Consider the following 23,550-nt stretch of genomic DNA (forward strand, 5'->3'; position numbering starts at 1 on the left):
TTGTTAATCGTAGCGTGATGGATCTCCATTTTAATATTTAAATATACAATTCTTTTTTTCTGGATTTTTGACGAATAACAATGTTCAAAAGCACGTTTCTTTGAAAGAGCAGTCTTTCGTAACGTTAAAGCAAAATTCGTACTTTTACTTTTATTTTGATTTCTATCAAATAATAATTTTAAATAAAAATTTTACGTTTTATTCTCTTCATATTACTTCAGCTTTATACAACTGACATATACCAGATACTTGAAAACCACGGTCGCTCCTTTAATTTTTAAGAAACTTTGTGCAATGCGAGGTGAGAATAATATCCCGAACTCTACGGCTCAGCTTCCTTGCTCGGTTGTTTTTGGTCTATTTTATAATCCAGCTTGAAAATCAAGTCTAACGCTTAGAAAAGTACCACTTCATTTAAGGGATTCAAACCAGCACAGTTTGGACAGTCACGCCGAAGTTAATAACCCAGTGTTAGTGGTTCGTTCAGATCAGTGATCTTAATTATGAGCAATAGCAGTGTGTGTGTGTGTGTGTGTGTGTGTGTGTGTGTGTGTGTGTGTGTGTGTGTGTGTGTGTGTGTGTGTGTGTGTGTGTGCAAGCAGTGTCTTTCGAATGAGAATTACCATCTCACCTCGAATGCAGTTTGTTTCAAGCACGAATTAAAGATTCAGGTGTTATTCTATACATATATATATATATATATATATATATATATATATATATATATAGCTTATATGTATCTATGATGTTACTGGGAGCAAAGGTCAAGGTCTGCTCAGCTTGTGTGCACAACTTTCTCTCTCTCACACACACACACACACACACACACACTAATTAAAGATGGACACAACTCGAACCGCATTGAAAGTCTGCTCACGTAGGTCCTTCCGCCAGCAACCCCTGGCTGTTCGGTGTGTGTGACACTGAATGTGTGTGTTTACTGCGTAATTTCTCAGCAGAGCCCGTAATTAAGACCTTAATGGCACCGAATGCATGTCTGCTTGAGAATCAAGGCCTGGATGTGTGCGCGCGCACGCGTTTGCGCACCGAGACCTCTGGCGGAGCAGAGGTCGCGCATTCATTATCCGCCGCGGTCGTAATTTGTCTCGACTGCCTGCGCGATTAGAGCGGGTTCGCGCGGCACGTGGGCGACTGCAAACAAGGGAAGATGTCACGAAAACAAAGCGCCCGGCGTATTCATCACGACGAATTCAAAGATGCGTGTTTTCGATACGGCGCTAATGATGCTCTCACAGGAGATTGATGGCGAGCGCTCGTCTCTCCGCGTTTGTGTCTGTGATGCGGAAGTGTGGGACGCTCTCTCACTTTAAGACTGCTATGAAAGCTATTAGACAGTTTTCCAGCCCTGGGGAAACTCATTTAATCCTCTTCAGTTGTCTGTGGAGATGCCTGTGTCATGCTGAGCGAACGCGCGTGTTTGTTTGTCTGAACGCGTACCGCTCGGCGTCAGAAGCTAGCTTGATTGTATCAAGTGCGCGAATCGCACAGCGGAAGCGTTTTAAGGCGTCGTCGGTGCACTTACAACACAAAAGGCTGTTCGGTAGGCAGGTGATCGCTCTGTCTCCTGAAACGCCTTCTGTAGATCGAATTTGTGGAAAACAATGCCTGAATGCATCGCGATACGTTCAGTGGAAAAAAGAGACAGAAACAGCGGACAGAACAAAAGAAATGTCGATTATACACCTCATTCAGCACTGAAAGATATAGCTCATGCATTTTTATACATGTTAGAGTAGTTTATTTTTGGCTTGGGAGGATTTTAGCTATATTTAATTACAACTCCTATACGCCCGGACACCGTAGTGTAATAATAATGTCTGGAACAAGTGCAAATGGCTTCATGTTTAACATGATGAAATATGAGGGTTTTTTATATTTTAGTTACTATTTTTAATAGTTTAGTTTTTTTTTTTCGTATATGGGTTATTTATTATTATTCATATTATAAAATGTATTTTCTTTTATTTTGTCGACTGTACACATCACTCAGCACTAAAATGTACTATGTATATTATAGTATTCATATTTAATGTAGAGTTGTTTTTTTTGTTTTAGTTTCTATTTTATTTTATGACTGGAAACCTTTACTATTTTAATTTAATTGCTATATATATTGCTAAATAACATTTATTATTTTAGATTATTTTCTTTTCATTATTTATTTATAATATATATTTTTATTTAAATTATTTATTTAAACTATAATATTATAAACAAAATTGTTTTGATTTATTTTTATAATTTTTATATATATATATATATATATATATATATATATATATATATATATATATATATATATATATATATATCACAGATACTGGTGATAGACCTAAACTTAAGCAAGAATATTCTTTTAATTAGGAGGGTCAGACTCCCATCGTCCCACCCTGATTGGATCATTCCAATTTGTTCATAAGTGAAGGCAGTCATCTGTTGATGGAGCGTCGTTTTGTGTGCATGTGTCATTTAGCTGGGTGTTGATGGGCGGTGAGTATTTTTGCTTGGCTGTGAATTAGGTGTTGATGTTTTTTGCTGAAGTGTATAAGAATTTGGGTTGCGTGAGTGTGTGTGTGTGTGTGAGAGAGTCTGTGCTTGTTAACGTCTTTCCTTTTTCTATCCCGTTTTTCCAAACACCTCATCTGTTCGCACTCTCTTTGGGAACTGAATGCATGTGATGAATTGTCAATGAATCATTTTTTCGAAATGATTCTGATTCAGTTGAACTGATGACACTCGTTTTAATCCGAGTGCTAACAACCAGCCAGTGAGTCAGATTCAAGCTCCTATTGCCTGCGTGAGCGGTGAGAAAACTGCTAGGCAATGGTTCAGGCTAAAAACATGGATTTTCACTCAGTTTGTAGTTTCCTCTTTGTGTGTGTGTGTGTGTGTGTGTGATGGAAAGACACCCATCTGTTGGATTTGCCCCACTTCTGGCCGGGAAGCAGTTTCAATCTGTTGACCCCTGTTTGTTCTGAACCCTGCCCCGTCCCTCATGCGTGTGTTTGGAGCCAGCTGGCCGTCAGCTCATCTGATGGCGTTTCTACACAGAGGTGTGCGATTGAAATAGATCGCCATTAATCTTATCAGCATGCAGCCAATAAAATGGCGCGCGACGATTAGGCATCTGCAGACTGCTGTTTGTTATGAAATCTGTCTTCATTTTTGATTTTCGTCAAGCTCAGGAAGCTCAAGCTCTCGATTAAGTGAATAGGGAGGATTTTGGTAAAAAAATAAATAAATATGGAGCTCATAATGAAATGGATTGCAGACTTTTGATATTTGACTAAACCTGGAGCCTTTAGCCAGGTTTCATTCATTGGATTATAATTATTATGATATTATATTCAGTTCCTCCTTTATTTATTGGTTTTGCAGAAGAAAGTTTAACACATAATGTTGAACCATATTGCATACATTTTATGTCGATGCTCCGAACGTTGCAAAAACGAGTTTTGATAAGAACTCAAATAATATTTGTGTCACAGATTTTCATAACGTTGCACTGTTTCTCTCATTTTTAAAGGAATGTTAGCAAAATATAATAAATACATTTTAAAGGAATGTTAAATTAATATTAATAAATTGTAGGATATTATGCAATTTCATTTATGGACCCTATTAATTATATCATTATATATTTTTATTATATATTATAATAATATTGCTTAATTTTAATGGACTCGCAGCACAATGCAAAGAGCTACTTCGCGGTCATCTTCTGATATTTAGATTTAAATCATCTCATTATTTATTGCTATTATACAAAGATTTGAGATGCAAAATAATTTCACAAAATTTCACAATGTTTCTGCACTTTCACTTGCGGAGACACACAAAAAGCGGTTGAAATGTTTGAAAGTATCTTTTACGCGGGCAAATGTGAGAAGCAGAAGACCACGGAGAAGCATTTGAGATATTAAAGAGATCTGGTTTGTGATTTCTCTTTCCTCTGGGTCTCTTTCTCTGCGTCCCGCTCCCGTGCCAGACACATCTGTAAGCCTCCCTTGATTGCTAGACAGACTCAAGGTCCAGCCGCATTGTGACTGTAGTCATTTTAAAAATGAATAAATGAGCGTTGAGAGGATCTCATCCATTAGGAGGAGCAATTTGTCAACATGGCCCAGTCTCCCGGGACGCGTCGGAGGAAGACAATGTGGGAAAGGAGAGAGCTGGGCATCCCTGTTTGTGATTATCAGATGAGCTCTGAGTCCTGGAGCCTCTTCAGCCCAGTATCTGGGTCAGGCGGGAGGAATGTCTGAGGGTGGAATGACATCTCTCTCTTTCCCTCTGTCCCTCTACGCCTTCTCCAATTTGAGCCATGAAATTCCCACAAAAAAATATATGATAAGTCGAGAATTGTCTCGCTTGCTCTCCCTCATTTGGCCTATTTTTCTCTCTCGGCTTTTCTCATATAGTTCTGCATTTATTGTTTCTCTCGTAATCTCTTTTTCTCTGTGTGCCTGCTGCCGGATCTCAGTCCTGCTGCAGAACTTGTGGTGTCCAGAAACTCTGAGAACTTCATGTATAATGTGTGAGACTGACTTTTTCTGAAGGAAGAGGAAGACAAACCAGACAATGATTGATTGAGAGAGATATCTGGGGCTGGGAGAATTTCTACTGGTAGACTTGATAATACTCTCCATCTATCTATCCATCTACCTATCTATCTATACCTCTGCATATCTATCTATCTATCTATCTATCTATCTATCTATCTATCTATCTATCTATCTATCTATCTATCTATACCTCTGCATATCTATCTATCTATCTGTCTATCTATCTATCTGTCTATCCATCCATCCATCCATCCATCCATCCATCCATCCATCCATCTATCCCTCTGCATATCTATCTATCTATCTATCTATCTATCCATCTATCCATCTATCCATCTATCCATCTATCCATCTATCCATCTATCTATCTATCCATCTATCCATCTATCCATCTATCCATCTATCCATCTATCCATCTATCTATCTATCTATCTATCTATCTATCTATCTATCTATCTATACCTCTGCATATCTATCTATCTATCTATCTATCTATCTATCTATCTATCTATCTATCTATCTATCTATCTATCTATCTATCTATCTATCTATCTATCTATCGTTCTACTATACCTGTTGCTCTATCATTCATTATATTGTTCTATCTATCTGTTACAATGATATTCTGCTTCAGACTATATAAATAGCACAATAAATAATAAAATATCATTCATGTGGAATGGAAGACATTATTAAGTAATGAATTAATATAAAAATGATATAAAGCATAGTTACATTCAAAATGTTGTGCTATACATTTATACACTGTATTTATGTTTTTGAATGTGCATGAATGTTACATGGTTATTTTGTCATTAATTGTTGTAGTCCAAGAGCTCCTTCCCGTCCTTTGCATAATTAAAGCCGCAACAGTTCAGAGCAAGAAGTGTTCAACGTCCAACATTTTTTGTAATTAAGTGCATTATCCAGGTATTTAAATCGCATTTTCTGTGTAAACGCACTACTTGCACTATTTATATCACAAAAAAAGCATTGAATAGTGCATTAATATGCAAATATGGATGCGCCTATTAAAAAAGATTGCATAGCTGAGGTGTGATGAAGTTGTGTGTGTGCGTCGTCCAGGTAAACCAGCGTACCTTCACATCGGAGAGGAGATGGACGGCGTGGACATGCGGGCAGAGGTCGGACTGCTGACTCGCAACATTTTGATCAGAGGCGAGATGGAGCCGACCTGTTACGGCAACGACGCCTGCAAGTTCTTCTCCTTCGATACATTCGGCGGCCATCTTAAGGTAACCCGACCCTCCTGCCATTTCTCTTTTAAATGCCGTCTAGCGTCGTCTTGTAATGCCTCCATCCGTCCACTGGCTCATCCGAGCATGGATGTCCACACCCTCAGAATGAGATATCACAGCGATGGCACCTCTAGCTAGACATTAACACTCTGTCAAACTAAGCAGAACGGACATTTTTTTTGGCGTTGGCTCCTTCGAAGGGCCTGTCAGTGTGTGTGTGTGTGTACGTGATGGGGCGACTCAAGCGTCTGACCTCTCTAGTAATTGGCCCAGATCTGACTGTTCCTTTCCCCTCCTCACCTTCGCTGTCACGCAGAAGGTTGGCCCGTTTCTCCGCTCAAGAAGAAATCTCCATGTGCAACAACTAGGCCATCCTGTCTTTCAAGTTGTGAGGAAGCTGCTTTTGACAAAACCTGCCTCACAGTAATGGTTTTGCAAGTGATAAATATGTGAATTGTTGTAGTTCTTGCTAGTAAATAATAGTAGCCTTAAAGATCTTAAAGAAAAGATTGCTTAAGAAATAAGTATTCTTGTAAAGTTGAGCCACTGAGCCACATGGACTGATTTACCAACATATTTACTACGTTTCTGGAGCTGGGAACATTTCAGTTGCGTTGCTGTCTATGCAGGGTCAGATAGCTCTCCGATATTAGTAAAAAATATCTTAATTTGTGACCCGTAGATGAACGAAGGTCTTACAGGTTTGGAACAACATACGGGATTTTCCTGTAAGACCTTCGTACCCTTTAATAGCACTTCTATATCAACTATTTTGTTTTATATTCCTCCGTTTTACCAAAAGATCCACAGTTTCTTTTCTTTCCGCCCCTACATGAAACCTTTCCGAAACTCTGCTGGTTAGCTTGGTCCCAGTCAAAAAATCCCAATCTTGCTCTACTGCGCCACGCTGGTCAAACCTCATTATTGCAGGCCCTTACATTAGGTCATATGAGATCAAACGACTTTGACAACAAAAATATTGGCGACGGGCTCATAAATGGTTTAATTATTTGGTTGGAATGAGTACAATTTTTTAATGAGAGCTGCATCCGCGTTTGGGTCACCATGTCAGTCAAAAATGCTCTTTACTCGCACGCCCATTTGAATAAACGCTCGGCCTGCTTGTTTAGAGCAATGAACCCAATGACACACTTAACACTCGACCCGACTTGTGTTTATGATTTTCGACCACAAGGGAGGTCAGAAAAACCTCCTCCTGAGGCCGTACTGTCACATTCTCATGATATTTGCCAGGCAGCTAATCTAATTTATGAAACATTAAGAGAAATGTCATGGCCGGGGTGAAACCGTACATTTGGCCGTCCAAAAAGATGAAAGACATTAATTGGAGCCAAAGTTTGCCACCTTCCCCTGGGAAACGTCAAATCATCTTACTTTCACTCGCATTCTACCGCGTCTCGCAGATATGACGTGCAACATATTTCACGTCCTTTGACTTGAAACAATCTGATGTAGGTCACAAAAAAGGCAGCCGGGAAATCTGAAAGCGAACATTCTGTCAAACATGCGAGAACGAGAGAAGAGAGAAAATCAATCTTGCTGACACCTTTACTTCCCACCCCTGCATATACTCACACAGACTGGCGTGTTTCAAATCTCATTCAGAAAGGGCGATGATATTTACTTTCCTCACTTTTGATGTTCTTTCATCTAGATTCGCCAGGTTCAGATTTCGGATTTCCATAATACCACTTGCGTAGACCCTGTGACCCCTTGTGATCGAATCAGTCAGCTATTAGTACAAAATTAATAGAATGGAACCATTTGTTCCTTGCTTCAGGGATTCCAAAACATTTTATTTTTATTTATTTGGGAAAAAAAAAAAAAAATTTGAAAAAAAATGGAAAAAAAGTTATTTGAAAAAAATAATTATTTATTAATTTATTTACATTTTTTTTTTTTTTTTTTTTTTTTGAAAAGTTGATGTAGAACCAGAAATAGAAATAGTTTTCTTGTAAAACTTACTCCAGTGATTTTTATTTAATTAATTAATAAATACTTTTTTATGATTTTTAATGAATGTTTTAATACTCGCAAAGTTTTTCTGAGGTCAGATAATAGTCATATATATATATGAATGTTTTTGCCACAGAATAAAAAAAAAGGTAACTGCACTTTTTAAAATCAAAATTCTGATTTTTTTTTCTGCAATTCTGCTTTGCTTTCTCGCAAATTCTGATTTTACATTTTGCAATCCTACTATTTTTATTCCGAGGTGACTTTTTTTCCTCAAAATCCTGAGTTTGTTTCTCGGTTCACCCTGCTTTTTTTCTTATTTTCTGCAACTGAATAAAAAAAGGTTATTGCAACATTTTTATCCCACGATTCTGACAGTTCTAAATGTGTGCAATTTTTGCAATTCTGTCTCAGAAGAACTCAGAATTGCAATAAAGTCGTCCAAATTGTGTGAGAAAAGTTGTTATTATTACATGCGGTTAAACAAGTACATATTCATAAGCACCCAAGACAGATATGTATAGCATTAAATGCCAAAATATCACCATTAGAGTCAAAAATAGCACAAAAGAGGTATATTTCTCTTATGTTTTATTTTTCAGGCAGAACGAGGTTTCCGCTCGGTGCATGTGGAAGGGGTGGAGTTTAAACACATGGGCCAGCAGTCTATGGGTCACTACCCGGTCCACTTCCATATGAACGGGGACGTGGATGAGAAGGGAGGCTATGACCCGCCAACTTATGTGAAGGACCTGTCCATTCATCAAACCTTCTCCCGATGCGTCACTGTCCATGGCACCAACGGCCTGCTGGTGAGTTTCAGACACAGAGGACATCCATAACTAGTCTCTGCTGCAGCATTGATCTTCATTTTAGTAGAATGGAATCTTTTATTTATTATTACCTCAGTTTTCACCCAGTGCTGCCATAGACGTACTTGGGCACAATATTTACTCAAAATTCACTGAAACAATAAAAAATATCCATAAAACAACATGCAGTTATTGAGAAGCATAACATAAGATAATAAGACTTTTCAGACAATGAATCCTGAATGAGGTTTTTCGTAACCCAGTAACACATAGTTTTTCTAATCTAGTAACAGTTTGCAAATGGAGTATAACAATCTAATTGAAATCAAATTTAATTTAAAGCGGTGTTTGTGAGCTTTGACCGTTCCAAAAGTGCCACCTAGTGGTAAAGAATGAATTTACATTTTCATTAAGACCAAAAAGTTGGTGGGCAATACGCTAACGCTTTATGTTTTTTCAAAAACGACTAATTTCAATGATTCAGAGTCAACTCTTTTTTTTGAGAGAGAGACAATCATTTTATACACGGTGCACTTTGAGATTTAAAACTTCGCAAGATGTCTTCATTTACTTAGAGCTGTGTTACACACTGCATTAAAGCTCATTTATTAAAACAAAATCCATAATAGGGGCACTTTAACAATATGGGTGTATGGATTCGTATACGTATCTAAACCTACTTAAAACGAGACAAATTTACATTAAAAAAGTAAAAACGGAAATCCTTAAAACAAGTATACTTGAAAATTGTTTTATTTAATTATCTAAATTGTATCTAAAAAAAATATTTGGATCAGTGTCTAAACGTCCTTTGCTCGGCAAGCATTCGCATCTGTACACAAACGTAAAATACGTCCAAACACGACTTTAAATAGTTCGAATTAGGCTTGTTGTAACCATTTTATGTAACCAAGACGTATAGTTTAAGACAGGTTTAAAGCGCAAAGCCTGAAAGGGTGAAGTGTGTCAAAAATCAATATGGCTGAATGCCTTCCTGGAGAGGCTTCTCCTCCGTTCTTGGTGATCTCTAGCTGTCAATCATCTGTCTGATTTTGATTGACAGACCACACCCCTTCCCTCTTCGCGAGACTTCAATTGAAGCTTTAGGGATTGAAAACTGCCAAGTAAGGAAACTAAATCATCTAGTCCAAAACCTTGCAATTGACAGACTAGGCTTTCCTTTTCACACTTGCACGATATCCAGCTGTTTTGCAGACACTGATAACATCTAGTATTGTTTGCATCATAGCGGAGCTGAAAAGAGCACTTGGCTTCTTTTGACTCGATCTAGTTAAATGAAATATGGATTGTCAGAGCTCGACGGAACAGGAATGTGAATCTGCAGTTTACCGCGCCGCATCCGTCCTTGGTTTTTGTAAAGCGCGGAGCTGCCGTTCAAACCCTTCTCAAAGACGCTGGAGCGCCGCCGTAAGCCGCTTTATTTTCTTCACAGGAGACGAGGTGAAAGGTTACGGTACGCCGAAGCCGCGTTGTTCGCTCGTGACGGCGTGCTACGGTTTTATTTCGGAGCCAGCGGGAGGGATGCACCGACCTCAGAGCTCTGACGCGAATGACTCTTTGACGAGGGTTGGCTCTAATGCGTTTAACAAGGCTAAATGTTCTTCTGCCCAGCAGTAGTTGTATCACATACTGGGGTAGTTTACAATTCACCTATTTTTTTTGAAGGGATTAATGGAATTGCTTTCATTCCCAAAAACCGTGTTGTTTGCCAGCACTCACGGAGCAGATGATGTTTCCATCAGCGTCGTGTCTGATGGCAAAAAGTGCAGCGTTTCAGCTGAGGCTGAGGCTTTTAGAAATCTGTATTGACAGCAGGTGTTCTTTTATGGAAACACCTTGTACTGGCTTTTATGCCGGTTTATGTTGGTTGCCATCTGCGTTAATAATGAAAATTTTTGCATGGTTTACTCACCTTCATGCCTAAACAAACCTTACACAACATGTTGGTTGGATGTATGTAATATGTTTGGATTTTTTTTTATATTCAATTATATTATTGATCCATTTATTGACTGTTAATTACTTTTTAAGGATAAACCTGAAACAAAATTTTACAGCCTAAACTGTTGTGAATCTTGAATGCGTTTAAGTCATAGAAGCTTCATTTTATTATCATGAAATATATTTAAAAACAAAAGATGTAAAAATGTAAAAAGCACAAAAATACTTTTTTATTATTATTTATTTAGTTTTAGTTTAAAACGGTGTGAAAATCTAACCCGTAAATATAAAGAAGCTGTGTTCCAAATTTGCATCAAAATAAATTTTTGTCCGTAGAAAGTAAAATTTGGCTGAAATAACATTGTCGTTCATTTATGTAAAACTTCAAACAACGTGCTTATTCTCACTTGTACGTATTAAAACATATAAAAGAATAAGGAAGCATATTAAAAGTTATTGTGTTTTAAATGAGTGAAAAATCTTACTGACAGATGGGCAAAACCTTGGATAATTTTAAAAATGTAAGTTAGTATTTCAGGTGAAAGTAATTAATCTTTTAATATGTCAGAAATTGATTTTTTGTTGTAAATATCCCTGACAAGATTGTTTCAGTGAATAATAATTTAGTCGGTACATTTAGTAAACCAGGGGAACATTATTTTGATATTTATTTTTGGCTCAGAAAAATAAAAAAAAATCACAAACAATTGTTAAAAATGGCCAAAAAGCACCAGACGGTTAATTCTTATGAAGCTGTTTTCACTGAGAATATTCACCCTTTGCTTACTTTTTTGATTCTGATTAATTTTGAGTAATTTGGGTATTCTTTCGTTAGATTTCACTATTCATGCAAGGTTGTTTTAATTTGTACTTCAGAATAAAGTAGCCATGATTTAATATAAGCATTATATGACCGAATATAAAATATAAGAATTCTGTCGTTTTTGTTCTCACCTCCATGTCCTTTCACGATGTCCAAACTTTGCGGATGGGGATTTAAACTATTGAGCTTGAAAATACAGTCCAAAACTAGTCAATAATGCTCCATTTGCTCTGTATTTTATGCCATTTTTCATGAGAAATATTCACAGGCGAAAACCCTCTGCTTCCATTTTTGATCCTGATTCATTTCTTCTGTGACATGCAAAAGAAGCTTTCGGATGGATATCAAAGCCTTGTGGACTTAAACTATCAAGCATCAAAAAGCAGCGTAAAATTAGTCAATAGGACTTGTCTGCGGTATTTTAAACCATTTTAACAGACGAACATTGTCTTTTTACATTTTTGATTCTGATCGATTTGAGCAGTAAATGATGAGGACAGTTGCTAAAAAAAACTCATCTTCTGTTTTCTAATTTCTCGCTAGGTGAAGGATGTTGTGGGCTATGATGCTTTAGGACACTGCTTCTTCACTGAGGACGGGCCGGAGGAGAGAAACACGTTCGACCATTGTCTGGGTCTGCTGGTGAAGGCGAGCACACTCCTGCCATCCGACAGAGACAGCAAGATGTGCCGTGACATAACCAACGGAGCTTATCCTGGATACGTGGCCAAACCACGCCAGGACTGCAGGTAACGTTCACTCAGTGGTGTGGATGATTTTACCTCGAGAATATGTCGCCCTAAAATTAAAAGAAAGAAGTAAGAAAGTCTACTTTGCCTTTTTTTTGCCAGTTTTAAGATCAAAACACACAAGACAAGAACAGATATTGTTTTGGGTTTAAGACAAATTTAATGAAATTTGATCTACTTTATATATATATATATATATATATATATATATATATATATATATATAATATGTATTTTATAGAATTGTCAATTTAAAATTATTTTTGTATTTTTTTAAATAGTTTCAGAATTTTATGTTTACGATATATGTATCATAATTTGTATTTTAATGATAATAATAATTGTATTATTTATTTATTTAGTTTATTTTGCCTTTTTTTTTGCCAGTTTTAAGATCAAAACACACAAGACAAGAACAGATATTGTTTTGGGTTTAAGACAAATTTAATGAAATTTGATCTACTTTATATATATATATATATATATATATAATATATATTTTATAGAATTGTCATTTTAAAATTATTTTTGTATTTTTTAAATGGTTTCAGAATTTTATGTTTACGATATATGTATCATAATTTGTATTTTAATGATAATAATAATTGTATTATTTATTTATGTAGTTTTTTATTATTTAGTAGAGTGATTTTCGTGATTCTTGTGCTTGAAACTACATTTTTAAATGTTACATTTTTATCTAATATTTATATTTTAGTTTATTTCAGCTTCGTTTCAGTTAACAAAATGTTTTGAGCACTTTTAGCGCTAATGATAAGAACCCTTTTATTGATTAATTTATGTATATGTTTGCATATGCGCATATACATAAATATATACTAATATATAAATGAACTACGGCTGACCTCATAGAACTAAACGACTGTACTAACTAGCATAAACCGACGTAAACCAACCCTAGTTTGGTTTATTTTATTCTTGTAGCTAAAAAAATTCTGCTTTTATGTCGAAGCAATGAAATGTTCAATTGTCACATTGCTGTTCGAAAACGCTTTTCCAGTATTTGTCAAACTAATTGCAATATGGCTGTCATGCAGCTCTAATTTTTTGTATCATTAAGAGACGCCACGGCCATCATCATTACACTAGCTGCGTTCTGTTGACTCGTGCCCCTGACAAACCCTTTTTTAGTTGTTTTCTCACTCTCGCTGGTATTCTTTAATCAAGGCTTCCCCTTAAGAAGCAACAACACAACATGCGGTCGCACTGATGATCGTTTCCGCCCGAGCTCATTATTGTGTAACGATTTTTATCCTAAGATGCACCCGCATTCTCAGAACCTCGGATAATCTTTGCTAATTAAAATAACAACATCACCACATTAAGAAGGCCCGCTAAACTCTGGCAGTGAAACTGTCTGGGTTGGGAAAACTGGGGTTTGGTGTTGACAGTAAATATGTTTAATTTGTACCGCAGAGAGGGGATTGCTTTGAAGTGCGGTTACGTGTGCGCTGTTAGGATGAGGTGAATGCTTATGGAAACGAATCCTTCATTTTTGACTATGTCTAGTTACGCGTCTTAAGAATGGGACCGATGCGACGCAAACAGGTAAACGGGCAACAGATGCCTTTTTTCCCCCCACGCGGATGTTTATCTTCACACAAACACCTTTTTGGTGCGTTTAGACCGTTTCCGTGTAGCATGTGGAATGAACCGGCTTCCAAATCGTTAGGGCGTTAAATTGCATTAAATTGCTAATTGCTCTCATATATATTGCATGAACGGCGCACCTTTCAGATTGAAATTAGATCGATAGAGAGGACGAAGCTTCACAGCTTTTGAATTATAGACGAAGACGCTGCCAGAGATACTGGAATATCACCACTTTTGGTCCTTTGTGATTAAGTCTCCTATTAAAATACTGCAGTGAGATTTTGCATACCATTTCATATCACATCATAGAGATAGATAGATAGATAGATAGATAGATAGATAGATAGATAGATAGATAGATAGATAGATAGATAGATAGATAGATAGATAGATAGATAGATAGATAGATAGATAGATAGGCAGAGGGATAGATAGATAGAGATAGATAGATAGATAGATAGATAGATAGATAGATAGATAGATAGATAGGCAGAGGGATAGATAGATAGATAGATAGATAGATAGATAGATAGATAGATAGATAGATAGATAGATAGATAGATAGATAGATAGGCAGAGGGATAGATAGATAGGTTTAAGCTGATGTTTAGTTGGTCATGACCGGATTAAACCAGCTCATTACTAAGTAAGGACCACTTTAGACCAGCTGTCATGCTTCACGACCAATTTTGTTTTCCTGTCAATAATAAAATGGCTCAAGCTGAAAAGGACTCATCTCTCATGTGTTTTCTCCACACGCAGTTAGAGCAAAGCCAGTAATAATCTGCTCGTGATGAGGTTAAGAATGGACATGTGCTAAATGTCAGCCGTGTTTGTTTGTGTTTGTGGCGTCAGAGGAGTCTAATCAGCGTCCTTCTCTCTTTCTCAGCGCCACCTCCACCTTCTGGATGGCTAACCCCAATAACAATCTCATCAACTGTGCCGCGGCCGGATCCGAGGTTAGTCTTGTTACCACAGCGATGCCTCTGATTAATGGTGCCACGGTATCTCGGTGGCTCCTTTCCACCTACCATGCTTATTTGCGATGGATCATACAGCTGCGTGCGTTGCTTAGCCTCGGATATTTTTTATATACCGCTGTGAGCTCATTCTCAATGCATTTTGTGTCATTAGGACGCCCATTAGCACCGTCTCCGTGCACATGTAATATCTGTGTGTGTGTGTGTGTGTGTGCGGTCTTGCAGGAAACAGGATTCTGGTTCATTTTCCACCACGTCCCCACCGGTCCATCAGAGGGCATGTACTCCCCCGGCAAGTCCGAACATACACCCATGGGGCTGTTCATTAATAACAGAGCTCATTCCAATTACAGGGTGAGTGTGTGAGTGTGTGTGTGTGTGTGTGTCGTGAATGAAAGTGGGCCATGGCACCGGAGATACTGGTGCCGCTAGCGCCGCTCTTTGTGTACAGCATTAAAAGGCCGATGCTTGAGATTGATGAGCTTGTTGTTCAAAAAGAGGAAGCGGGCGAACGTTTTCCCTCGCCCTCCCGCCGTAATCTATGGCGTCATTCTCAGTGCGGCCACCGTAATTGAAATATAACTCATTTTGAGCTACTTAGCCCTTTAATAAAACGTGATTTAAGGGCTGGGGAATCCAGGGTTGGTGTCTTTGCGCTGAAATACAGCACCGTCCGCAGTACAGTGCAACTTATCTTTAAGACACCAAGCTTTTACAGTCAGGACAATTAGGCTTTTTTGAATATTTTTTTAAAAGTTTTGTTTTCAGGGGAAAAATAAAGATTGGTAATTTTTTGTAACGGTTTCAAAAGTCTCTCCTCCTCTCCGAGGCTGATCAAAAACACAGTAAAATTGTGAAATAATATAAAAACCTTTTCTATTTGAATACGTTTTTAAAATGTGATATATTTCCGAGATGAAACGCTGAATTATCTTAAGAAGAAATCATTTTAATATGCTGATTGCTGCTCAAGAAATATTCATTCTCAATGTTAACAAAGCAATTGTGCTTCTTAATTTTTTTGTGGAAAACGTGATTTTTTTTTCAGGATTTTCTGATGAACAGATATTCAAAAGAGCAGAATTAATTTTAAGTATGCTAATATTTTGCAGCGTTATAAATACTGTAACTTTTAAACAAATGCAGCTAAATATTTTTTTTAAATAATAGAAAGTGTACATAATTTATTTTAAAACCCTCACTTTTGATCAATTTAAGGCTTCCTTGGTGAATAAATGGAAAAAACAAATCAATTTTTTTAAGAATTTTGCTTTCTCTAGTTAATTTTGAGTATTAAGTTAATTTATTATCTTAATATATTCTCTTAATTAATATGAGCTTATGAAATCTGCGTAACGCTTATAATAGAAGAGCGAGCAGAACGCTGTGTATGTCAGTATTTTAGTAGGGATGTTGCATGATACTCCGCTGTTATGTTAAAATAAAGCACTGATGAATGAGGTCTAGTTTTTCATATTTTGATGTTTATGTATTTTGGTAGGCGGGGATGATCCTCGATCACGGAGTAAAGACGACCGAGGCTAATGCTAAGGACAAGAGACCCTACCTCTCCCTCGTAGGAGCGAGGTCAGCATTTGCACTTCCTGGTCCTGCTCCGAAACGACAAAACTTGCAAAATTTTGCAGAAGTAGTGCATATTGACTTCAAACTTTTCATTAAAAATGCCAAAACAATACCTGTTCTTGTCTTAGGACGTCTTTGATCCACTTCAAATGTTGGCTGCTGTATTTCAAGTCTTCTGAAGACAATACACTGGCAAATGGCAAACACAAAGATCAGCAGGCCAGCTTAAATAATAGCATCGCTGTAATTTGAGTTCATCCTGAGCTTTCCTGTGGCAGGTACAGCCCGCACCAGGACGCAGACCCCTTCAAACCACGAGTTCCTGCTCTAGTTCACCATTTTGTGGCCTACAAGAACCAGGATCATGGTGCATGGCTGAGAGGAGGAGACGTTTGGCTGGACGATTGCCAGTAAGCTTTATTTATTTGACTGTATTTGAGTTCAATTTACTTTATTCAATATGAAATTTCTCACTGATAATTATGAGATTCTGGACACCTTTAAGGCCTGTTTTTTTATTTGGTTTGCTTTTGGCTGATTGATGTATATATATATATATATATATATATATATATATATATATATATATATGTATATAATTTTATTTTAATTTTAATTTTTAATGATTCCACTGGTAATTATGTAAATGTCGACATCTTTTAAGCATATATATATATATATATATATATATATATATATATATATATATATATATGTGTGTGTGTGTGTGTGTATATATATATATATATATATATATATATATATATATATATATATATATATGTGTGTGTGTGTGTATATATATATATATATATATGTGTAATTATGTAAATGTTGACATCTTTTAAGCATGCTTTGTTTTTGTTTTGTTCATTTAAATCCTAGACAGAATTTATTCTTAATTTTTTCTGTGATATTTCTGCCATTGTGTGACATTTTTATGCTACATTTCCTAACATGTGCATTTGCGTTTATATGAGCTCAGCATGTCTGAAATAGCACTTACTAAATTCAATGTGCACCGAAGGGCTTCGTTAAAACGTATGATTTAATGCACTACATGCTTAAAATAAAAATGATATGCTCATGTGGGTTGCAGCAGAGCTTCGGCGAAATAGCTGCAGTTGTTAAATAAACTCTCATTCCGTCGAGTGTCTCTGTCACCGATTTTTGACTTCAGTCATGCGTTTGAGTCCGGTGCGCATGGCACGCGGTCAGCATTGACGTGTTTCTTCATCTTAATTGCGCGCAGGTTCGCTGATAATGGAATCGGCCTGACTCTCGCCAGGTAAACCCCGCTAATCACCATTTTCCCTTTATTCTATTATTTTCTTTGCACACATTTCAGCAGTCTAAAAATGAAATGTGTTCATATTTGCTGAATTCATTACGGCGCAGGGCGTAGTGCCTGTAATTGGAAAATGCCTTATATGGGAGGCTTCTTAAGACGCAGGGAAGGAGTCGGGGCTTTTGTGGGAATGTGAAAGTAATTTATTGGTGAGAACGCAGCAGAGACGTGGTGTATATTCTCAAAAGGTGTGGATTCGCGCCGTTTTTTTTTTTTTTTCTTCTCACTTTGTGCTTCTGTGTTCGTGCGCAGCGGAGGAACCTTCCCGGACGACGACGGCTCCCGTCAGGAGGTGAAGAACTCTCTGTTTGTGGGAGAGAGCGGGAACAGAGGGATGCCCGACTCGAACGATCAATCCTGGGGCCCGGGTGGCCCCGATCATCTCGGCAGGTCTCTGCCCCGAGGAGTGTGAGTGTCATGAACGTCGGTTTGCCGTTTATCTTGTTTTTGCACTTGAAAACACTATTGAAAGCGTTGAGAATGACGTGAAAAAGCGCGCCAAGGTTTCCAGGGAGACGTTTGTTCGATTCAATGGCCTTGCAAAGAGAAAAATCACACCGACCTTGGTTTTGACTTTGACCCATTAATGCCGGCTTTTTTTTCCCAGAAACGTCTTAACGGTGCTTTAAGCCATTTTTTTTATCCACCTCTCTAGATTTTATCCATGAGGAATTGATTGCTTCAGGACATCGTAACGTCAGTCAAAAAGGAATAAAGTGTTGTTTTTTCTTCGAAATGAGACCATGAATTTGTATTTAAGGAATAGTTCACCTAAAAATGTCTGATGTATTTTTCACTGTCGGTCCATTCAAGGTGTAGTTTGTTCTTCATCTGAACAGATTTGGTGAAATTTAGCATTATGTCGCTTGCTCAGCAGTGAATGGGTGCCGTCGGAAATAGCTGATGAAAACATCACAATAATACACAAGTACAATGTTAACTGAAGGACCGTAGGACTTTTCCGATGGCACCCATCCGCTGCAGTTTATCCATTGGTGAGCAAGTAATGCAAAATTTCTCCAGATCCGATGGAAAAAACAATAACCCCATCTACATTCTGGATGGCCTGAGGGTGACTAAATGTTCTTTTTTCGGGAGAACCGTTCCATTGAGAAAGTCAGCGTCGGCTTCACGCTGACTGAAGGTGGAGTGTGCGCTTTCTGTTACACCTGCAGTAAACTAAATAGCGAAAATAAATATTGCTGCAAGCCACAATTAGTGGAATCCAGCCAGCGGAGGAAACTGCTGTAAAAGACGAAATACGCTTAGCGAGTTTTGTGTTTACAATTGGGAAGAAATCAATCCAAAGTTTCTGACGTCTCAGAGCAATTTATCTCTAGACTCCTTTATACCTGACAGGGCTTGAGGATTTCATGTGCTTGACTTTCATCTGTAATATTGCAGCTCAGCACCTGTCACTTTATATTCTCTGTCTTCCGCTCCTATAGAAAATGCTGGATTTTGCATGGATGTGTACCAAAAATTGAACGATAAAACACCTTTACCGCCATCTTTATTGCACCCATGAGAGTCAAACTGAAAAAGCCTCTTTCTTTCTCTCTTAAAAGTGTCAGGTGCCTTCTTTAGGCTTCAAGCATTACTCTTTTAGATTGCGGAAAAGAGCTTTAATTTGACAATTCAGCCATCAGTTGTCATTAGAATTGTTCTGTTAAAAGAACCGTTGTTTGTTAAAAGAGTTAGACACATTTTAAAGAGTCGGCGAAAACAATTGATTTCAAACAAAGTTGCAATTTTGTGGTTATTGCAATTTGTAAATTCATAAGCAGTTGATGAATAGAAAACAGGGATCACACGACTTGCAGGACGAACCGTATGGGTCCTTTGGGAAAATGCATCGCATCGTGAGAAGAACTGTGAAATTTTAAGCTCAGGCTGGGCAGCGGATGTTGGAAATAGTGAAAATGTAACTGCTAGTTGCTAGGCAACCATACATCCCATCTATCCCAAAATGAAAGAAAATGCAATTAACCCCAGACCCTTCATGCATGCCAAGTTTGGCGAGTTTCTACCGCTGGGACGGAAAGTTATAGCTGTTCAAAATGAGGAGGAAAATAGTAAGAAGAGCATTACACTTCATTCCTTAGGACTGTTTCCCACGGAGGTCGTAGTATTTTTAAAAATAATAATAATAATAATAATAATAATAATAATAATAATAATAATAATAATAATAATAAAAAGTTATCTTAATTATGTCAAGGCAAATTAATTAATAATGTAGAAATGTCATTATTTTGTTAAAATGTTTTGTTAATTGTAATAAATCTATAAATATTACAGGAAAAATATTTGGCAAAAATTAATAAGTTGAATCACTAAAATTATTAACTGGAAGTAAGTGTACTACGCATTAAATACAACTAAAATGCAAATAATCTGAACCTAAAAAGTCACGGTAAAAAAATTAAAAATAAAAGTTAAAGTTAAAAATTATAAATGCAAAAATAATATTTTATAAACAATTAGTCAATATTTTTGTTATTCAATTCACTGTTATTATGTTTTTATTAATGCTGAAAATCAAATCAAATGCAAATATTATATGAAAGCTTAGATTGGATCACTGTCTAGTAATAAAAATAGACTACAATTTAACTAATACAAAAACTGGAATAAAAATAAAATAATTTTGTTAAAAATAAATAACTTCTAAAATTATAAGAAAAAAAATTCATTACAGGCTAATTCAAACATTTGCATTAATAAACTCTAGCATATGAATATTAATAAAATGACCTTTTTTAATGTAGTGCATCTAGTTTCTCTGTAGATTTTTGTCATTTTTTGTTCATATTTTAAACTCCCCGCTGTTCATTGCGTTATCATTATACATAAAAGCAGCTCACAGATGTCCTCGCCGTCTGCCCTGCAGGGACTTCCCCATTCGTGGAATGCAAATCTACGACGGACCCATCAACGTCCAGAACTGCACTTTCCGCAAATTCATCGCTCTGGACGGCCGGCACACCAGCGCCTTCGGCTTCCGCCTGAACAACTCGTGGCAGAGCTGCCCGAACAACAACGTCACCGACATCACCTTCGACGACGTGCCGGTAAGCGAGCGGCGTCCGCTATCGTCCGGCCCCGCGTGCTGCTCTCTGCGACCCCGTGACAAAATGCGTGTCGGCGCTCTTCGTGCCGCCTAACGACGGTGGACGGGGGTCACTGTCTCCGAGCTATTCCGGGAACTCTGATTGATTTTGCGCGGGATGTCAAAGAGGATTATAACATTTTAGAGCGTCTTCTCGCTGACAGAGGTTGTCCTTCCTCTGGTTATAATCATCTCTCCTCCACCCTCCCTGTCACTTCCAATAGTCGTGTACGAGGCTTCATTGGCTGCAAAGTCTAGAGCAGGAATCTGATTAGGATTGTATGGCAGTGCATAATGCGCGACAGTAGAGATATCGTGAGCATCGTTTATGAAGATAAATCGGCACAAGTAAAGTAGACGGCATTGCTTTTGATATGTGCGTGTGAAAACAACAAGGAGCCGTGAATACATGCATCCCAAACAAGTCAAGCCATAAAAGAAATTTTTTGGTTTATGGTTGCTGAGCAACACTGCATCTTGCCACGGAAATATAGGGTGTATATAACAGGTGTGAGAGTTTTAAACACGGCTTATCAGGACTTAATAAATATTAACAGCTAATATTATTCTAATAATTGTGTGTGTGTGTGTGTGTGTTCAATGTACCAGAATTTCCAAAAAGGCAAATTTAATATACGCTCCTGTTAAAAAATTGCTGCCGGCTGCATTTTTATAGAAATGAATCTTTTCAAACTGCGTTTATGTTTTAAAAGATTACGTTAAATACATAGTGAAAATGTTTTGGTTCATCGAATAATTCTGACAAAATGCTTTATTTTATTTTTATTTATTTATTGATTGAAAACCCTCGCTATTCGAAAATGTTTCTTGATCGCGAATCGGCGTGTTCAACGTTTTCAATTGCATTACAGCACGGTTTAGACTTTTTACATCTTGGATGTTTTTTACTGTATTTTAGAAGCCTTGGTGAGCATAAGACGCTTACTTATATGAAAATAAATATTAATAAACTCCAAATTTTAAGTGGTACGGCAGGCGCAAATATTATTTATAGATCATGTAAAATATTCCCGGTTAAGATGTAGATGTAGAAGCAGTTTTGTTGGTCCAAATCAGAATAAAACTGTTACAGCTATTGGTTTTAAAAACATTATTTCCCATGTTTGCCGTCCCCCCCGTCTGTAATCCTTTCTCTAGATCACCTCGCGCGTGTTCTTCGGGGAACCGGGCCCCTGGTTCAGCAGGATGGAGATGGACGGCGACAAGACGACCATTTTCCACGACATCGACGGCTCTGTGAGCGAATACCCGGGTGCTTTCCTAGTCAAAGAGGACAACTGGCTCCTGAGACACCCCGACTGCATTGACATCCCTGACTGGAGAGCTGCCATCTGCAGCGGGCGCTACGCCCAGGTGAGTCCGACCCATGTTCGGTGTCACCGGTGGCCTCCGTTCAGCCGGTCGGTTACGCAAAGTCAGCCCCGCTCACAACAAGAACAATACCTATAAAGATACGGTATGGCATGTTTATTCTCAGCGCATGCTGGTCTGTCACTTTAAATTTTAGCAAGACGGATTCTGATTGCGTGTCGATGTTTTTAGCATTCATCAGCCAGAAAATCCAATGTTTCCACGTGCCTTTATCGTTATAGCTGTACCCCTTTTATGGGTAATGAAAGTTATTCATATTTCGGTTTCGGGAGATCCCAGCAACAGGTTGGCATGCACGCAAGCTCAATTTCATTGTCTTGTTATATGCATTACTTTTTATTTTACGTGCTCCCAAAGCATCCACTCAGCGATTCATTTTTTGTGATTTGTCACATCTCGTTTGCCTGTAACGCTCGATAAAGCGGCGTTGGCGAGCGCAGTGCCGTTTTGCGCACGGCCTTACCAGGGCAACCACTACTTTCATAGCGTTGTTCGTTCAAAGACCAACAAGAGGGCGGGGAACATGCTGACGACGAGCTTCGGGATTCGTTTTAAAAAAACGACTCTTTTCAGTGATTCAACTCTTTCTTTCGAGAGACAATAACTTTGTGCACGGCGCACTTTTAGATTAAAAAACTTTGCAGGATGTTTTCTTTCGCTCGGAGATGTCACGCACCGTACGGAAGCTCGCTTCTTTAAAAATCCATAAATGAGGCACTTTAATATTGAGAACAGCTTTTGGGAGCGTGTCTTTAGCGTTATCTTTACAGTTATCGGCCTCGGTGCGAACGGGCCTTTAATCTTCTTTGAAATTAGCTTTCGGAGAGAAAAGCAATCAATCAGTCAAACAAGGGTTTTTTTTTTTTTCCAGATTTATATCCAGACCCGAAACCCAGCCAACCTGAACATGAAGCTGGTGAAAGACGAGTATCCAGACAAGCCTCTGGAGATGGTCGGCGCTCTGGGAAAGAGGAACCACTACCAGCAGTTCCAGCCCGTGGTCATGCTGGGTAAAGGATACACCATGCACTGGGACCAAGCGGCTCCCGCCGAGGTCACCATCTGGCTCATCAACTTCAACAGGTCAGCAGAAGAGCGGCTGCTCTGAGAACGGGTTTTTGTAGGCCAGTCCAGAAGTTCACGTTCCCTCGACGAAAACCCAACAGGAATTTTGTCATTGGCTTTTTGATTACTTCTAAAAATATGCTCTGCGACTGACAAAAGTTTGTGGTTTTTACAGGTTCGTCGTGATAGTCTTCACTAATTGAAGCGTAAATACAATTATCAGAAGTAACTTCATCATTCCAGTACTAAGCTTCTGACAACTCATTCAATCTTAATTAATATATTATAAT

The 23,550-nt window shown here is 37.9% G+C and overlaps 1 protein-coding gene across 1 annotated transcript in view; it reads left to right on the top strand.

The window, feature by feature from the left end:
- LOC122347884 (cell migration inducing hyaluronidase 1) overlaps positions 1 to 23,550 on the top strand; it is a 76,083-nt gene that overhangs the window by 35,315 nt on the left and 17,218 nt on the right. The window contains 12 exon segments of the mRNA XM_043243150.1: positions 5,670 to 5,839; positions 8,422 to 8,631; positions 11,960 to 12,165; positions 14,669 to 14,738; positions 14,985 to 15,113; positions 16,261 to 16,346; positions 16,622 to 16,753; positions 17,596 to 17,631; positions 17,944 to 18,099; positions 20,585 to 20,765; positions 21,962 to 22,177; positions 23,067 to 23,278. Of these exon segments, the coding sequence (XP_043099085.1) occupies positions 5,670 to 5,839; positions 8,422 to 8,631; positions 11,960 to 12,165; positions 14,669 to 14,738; positions 14,985 to 15,113; positions 16,261 to 16,346; positions 16,622 to 16,753; positions 17,596 to 17,631; positions 17,944 to 18,099; positions 20,585 to 20,765; positions 21,962 to 22,177; positions 23,067 to 23,278 (1,804 nt within the window).

The sequence above is a fragment of the Puntigrus tetrazona genome, chromosome 7 (genome assembly GCF_018831695.1).
Source record: "Puntigrus tetrazona isolate hp1 chromosome 7, ASM1883169v1, whole genome shotgun sequence".
Taxonomy (NCBI): domain Eukaryota; kingdom Metazoa; phylum Chordata; class Actinopteri; order Cypriniformes; family Cyprinidae; genus Puntigrus; species Puntigrus tetrazona.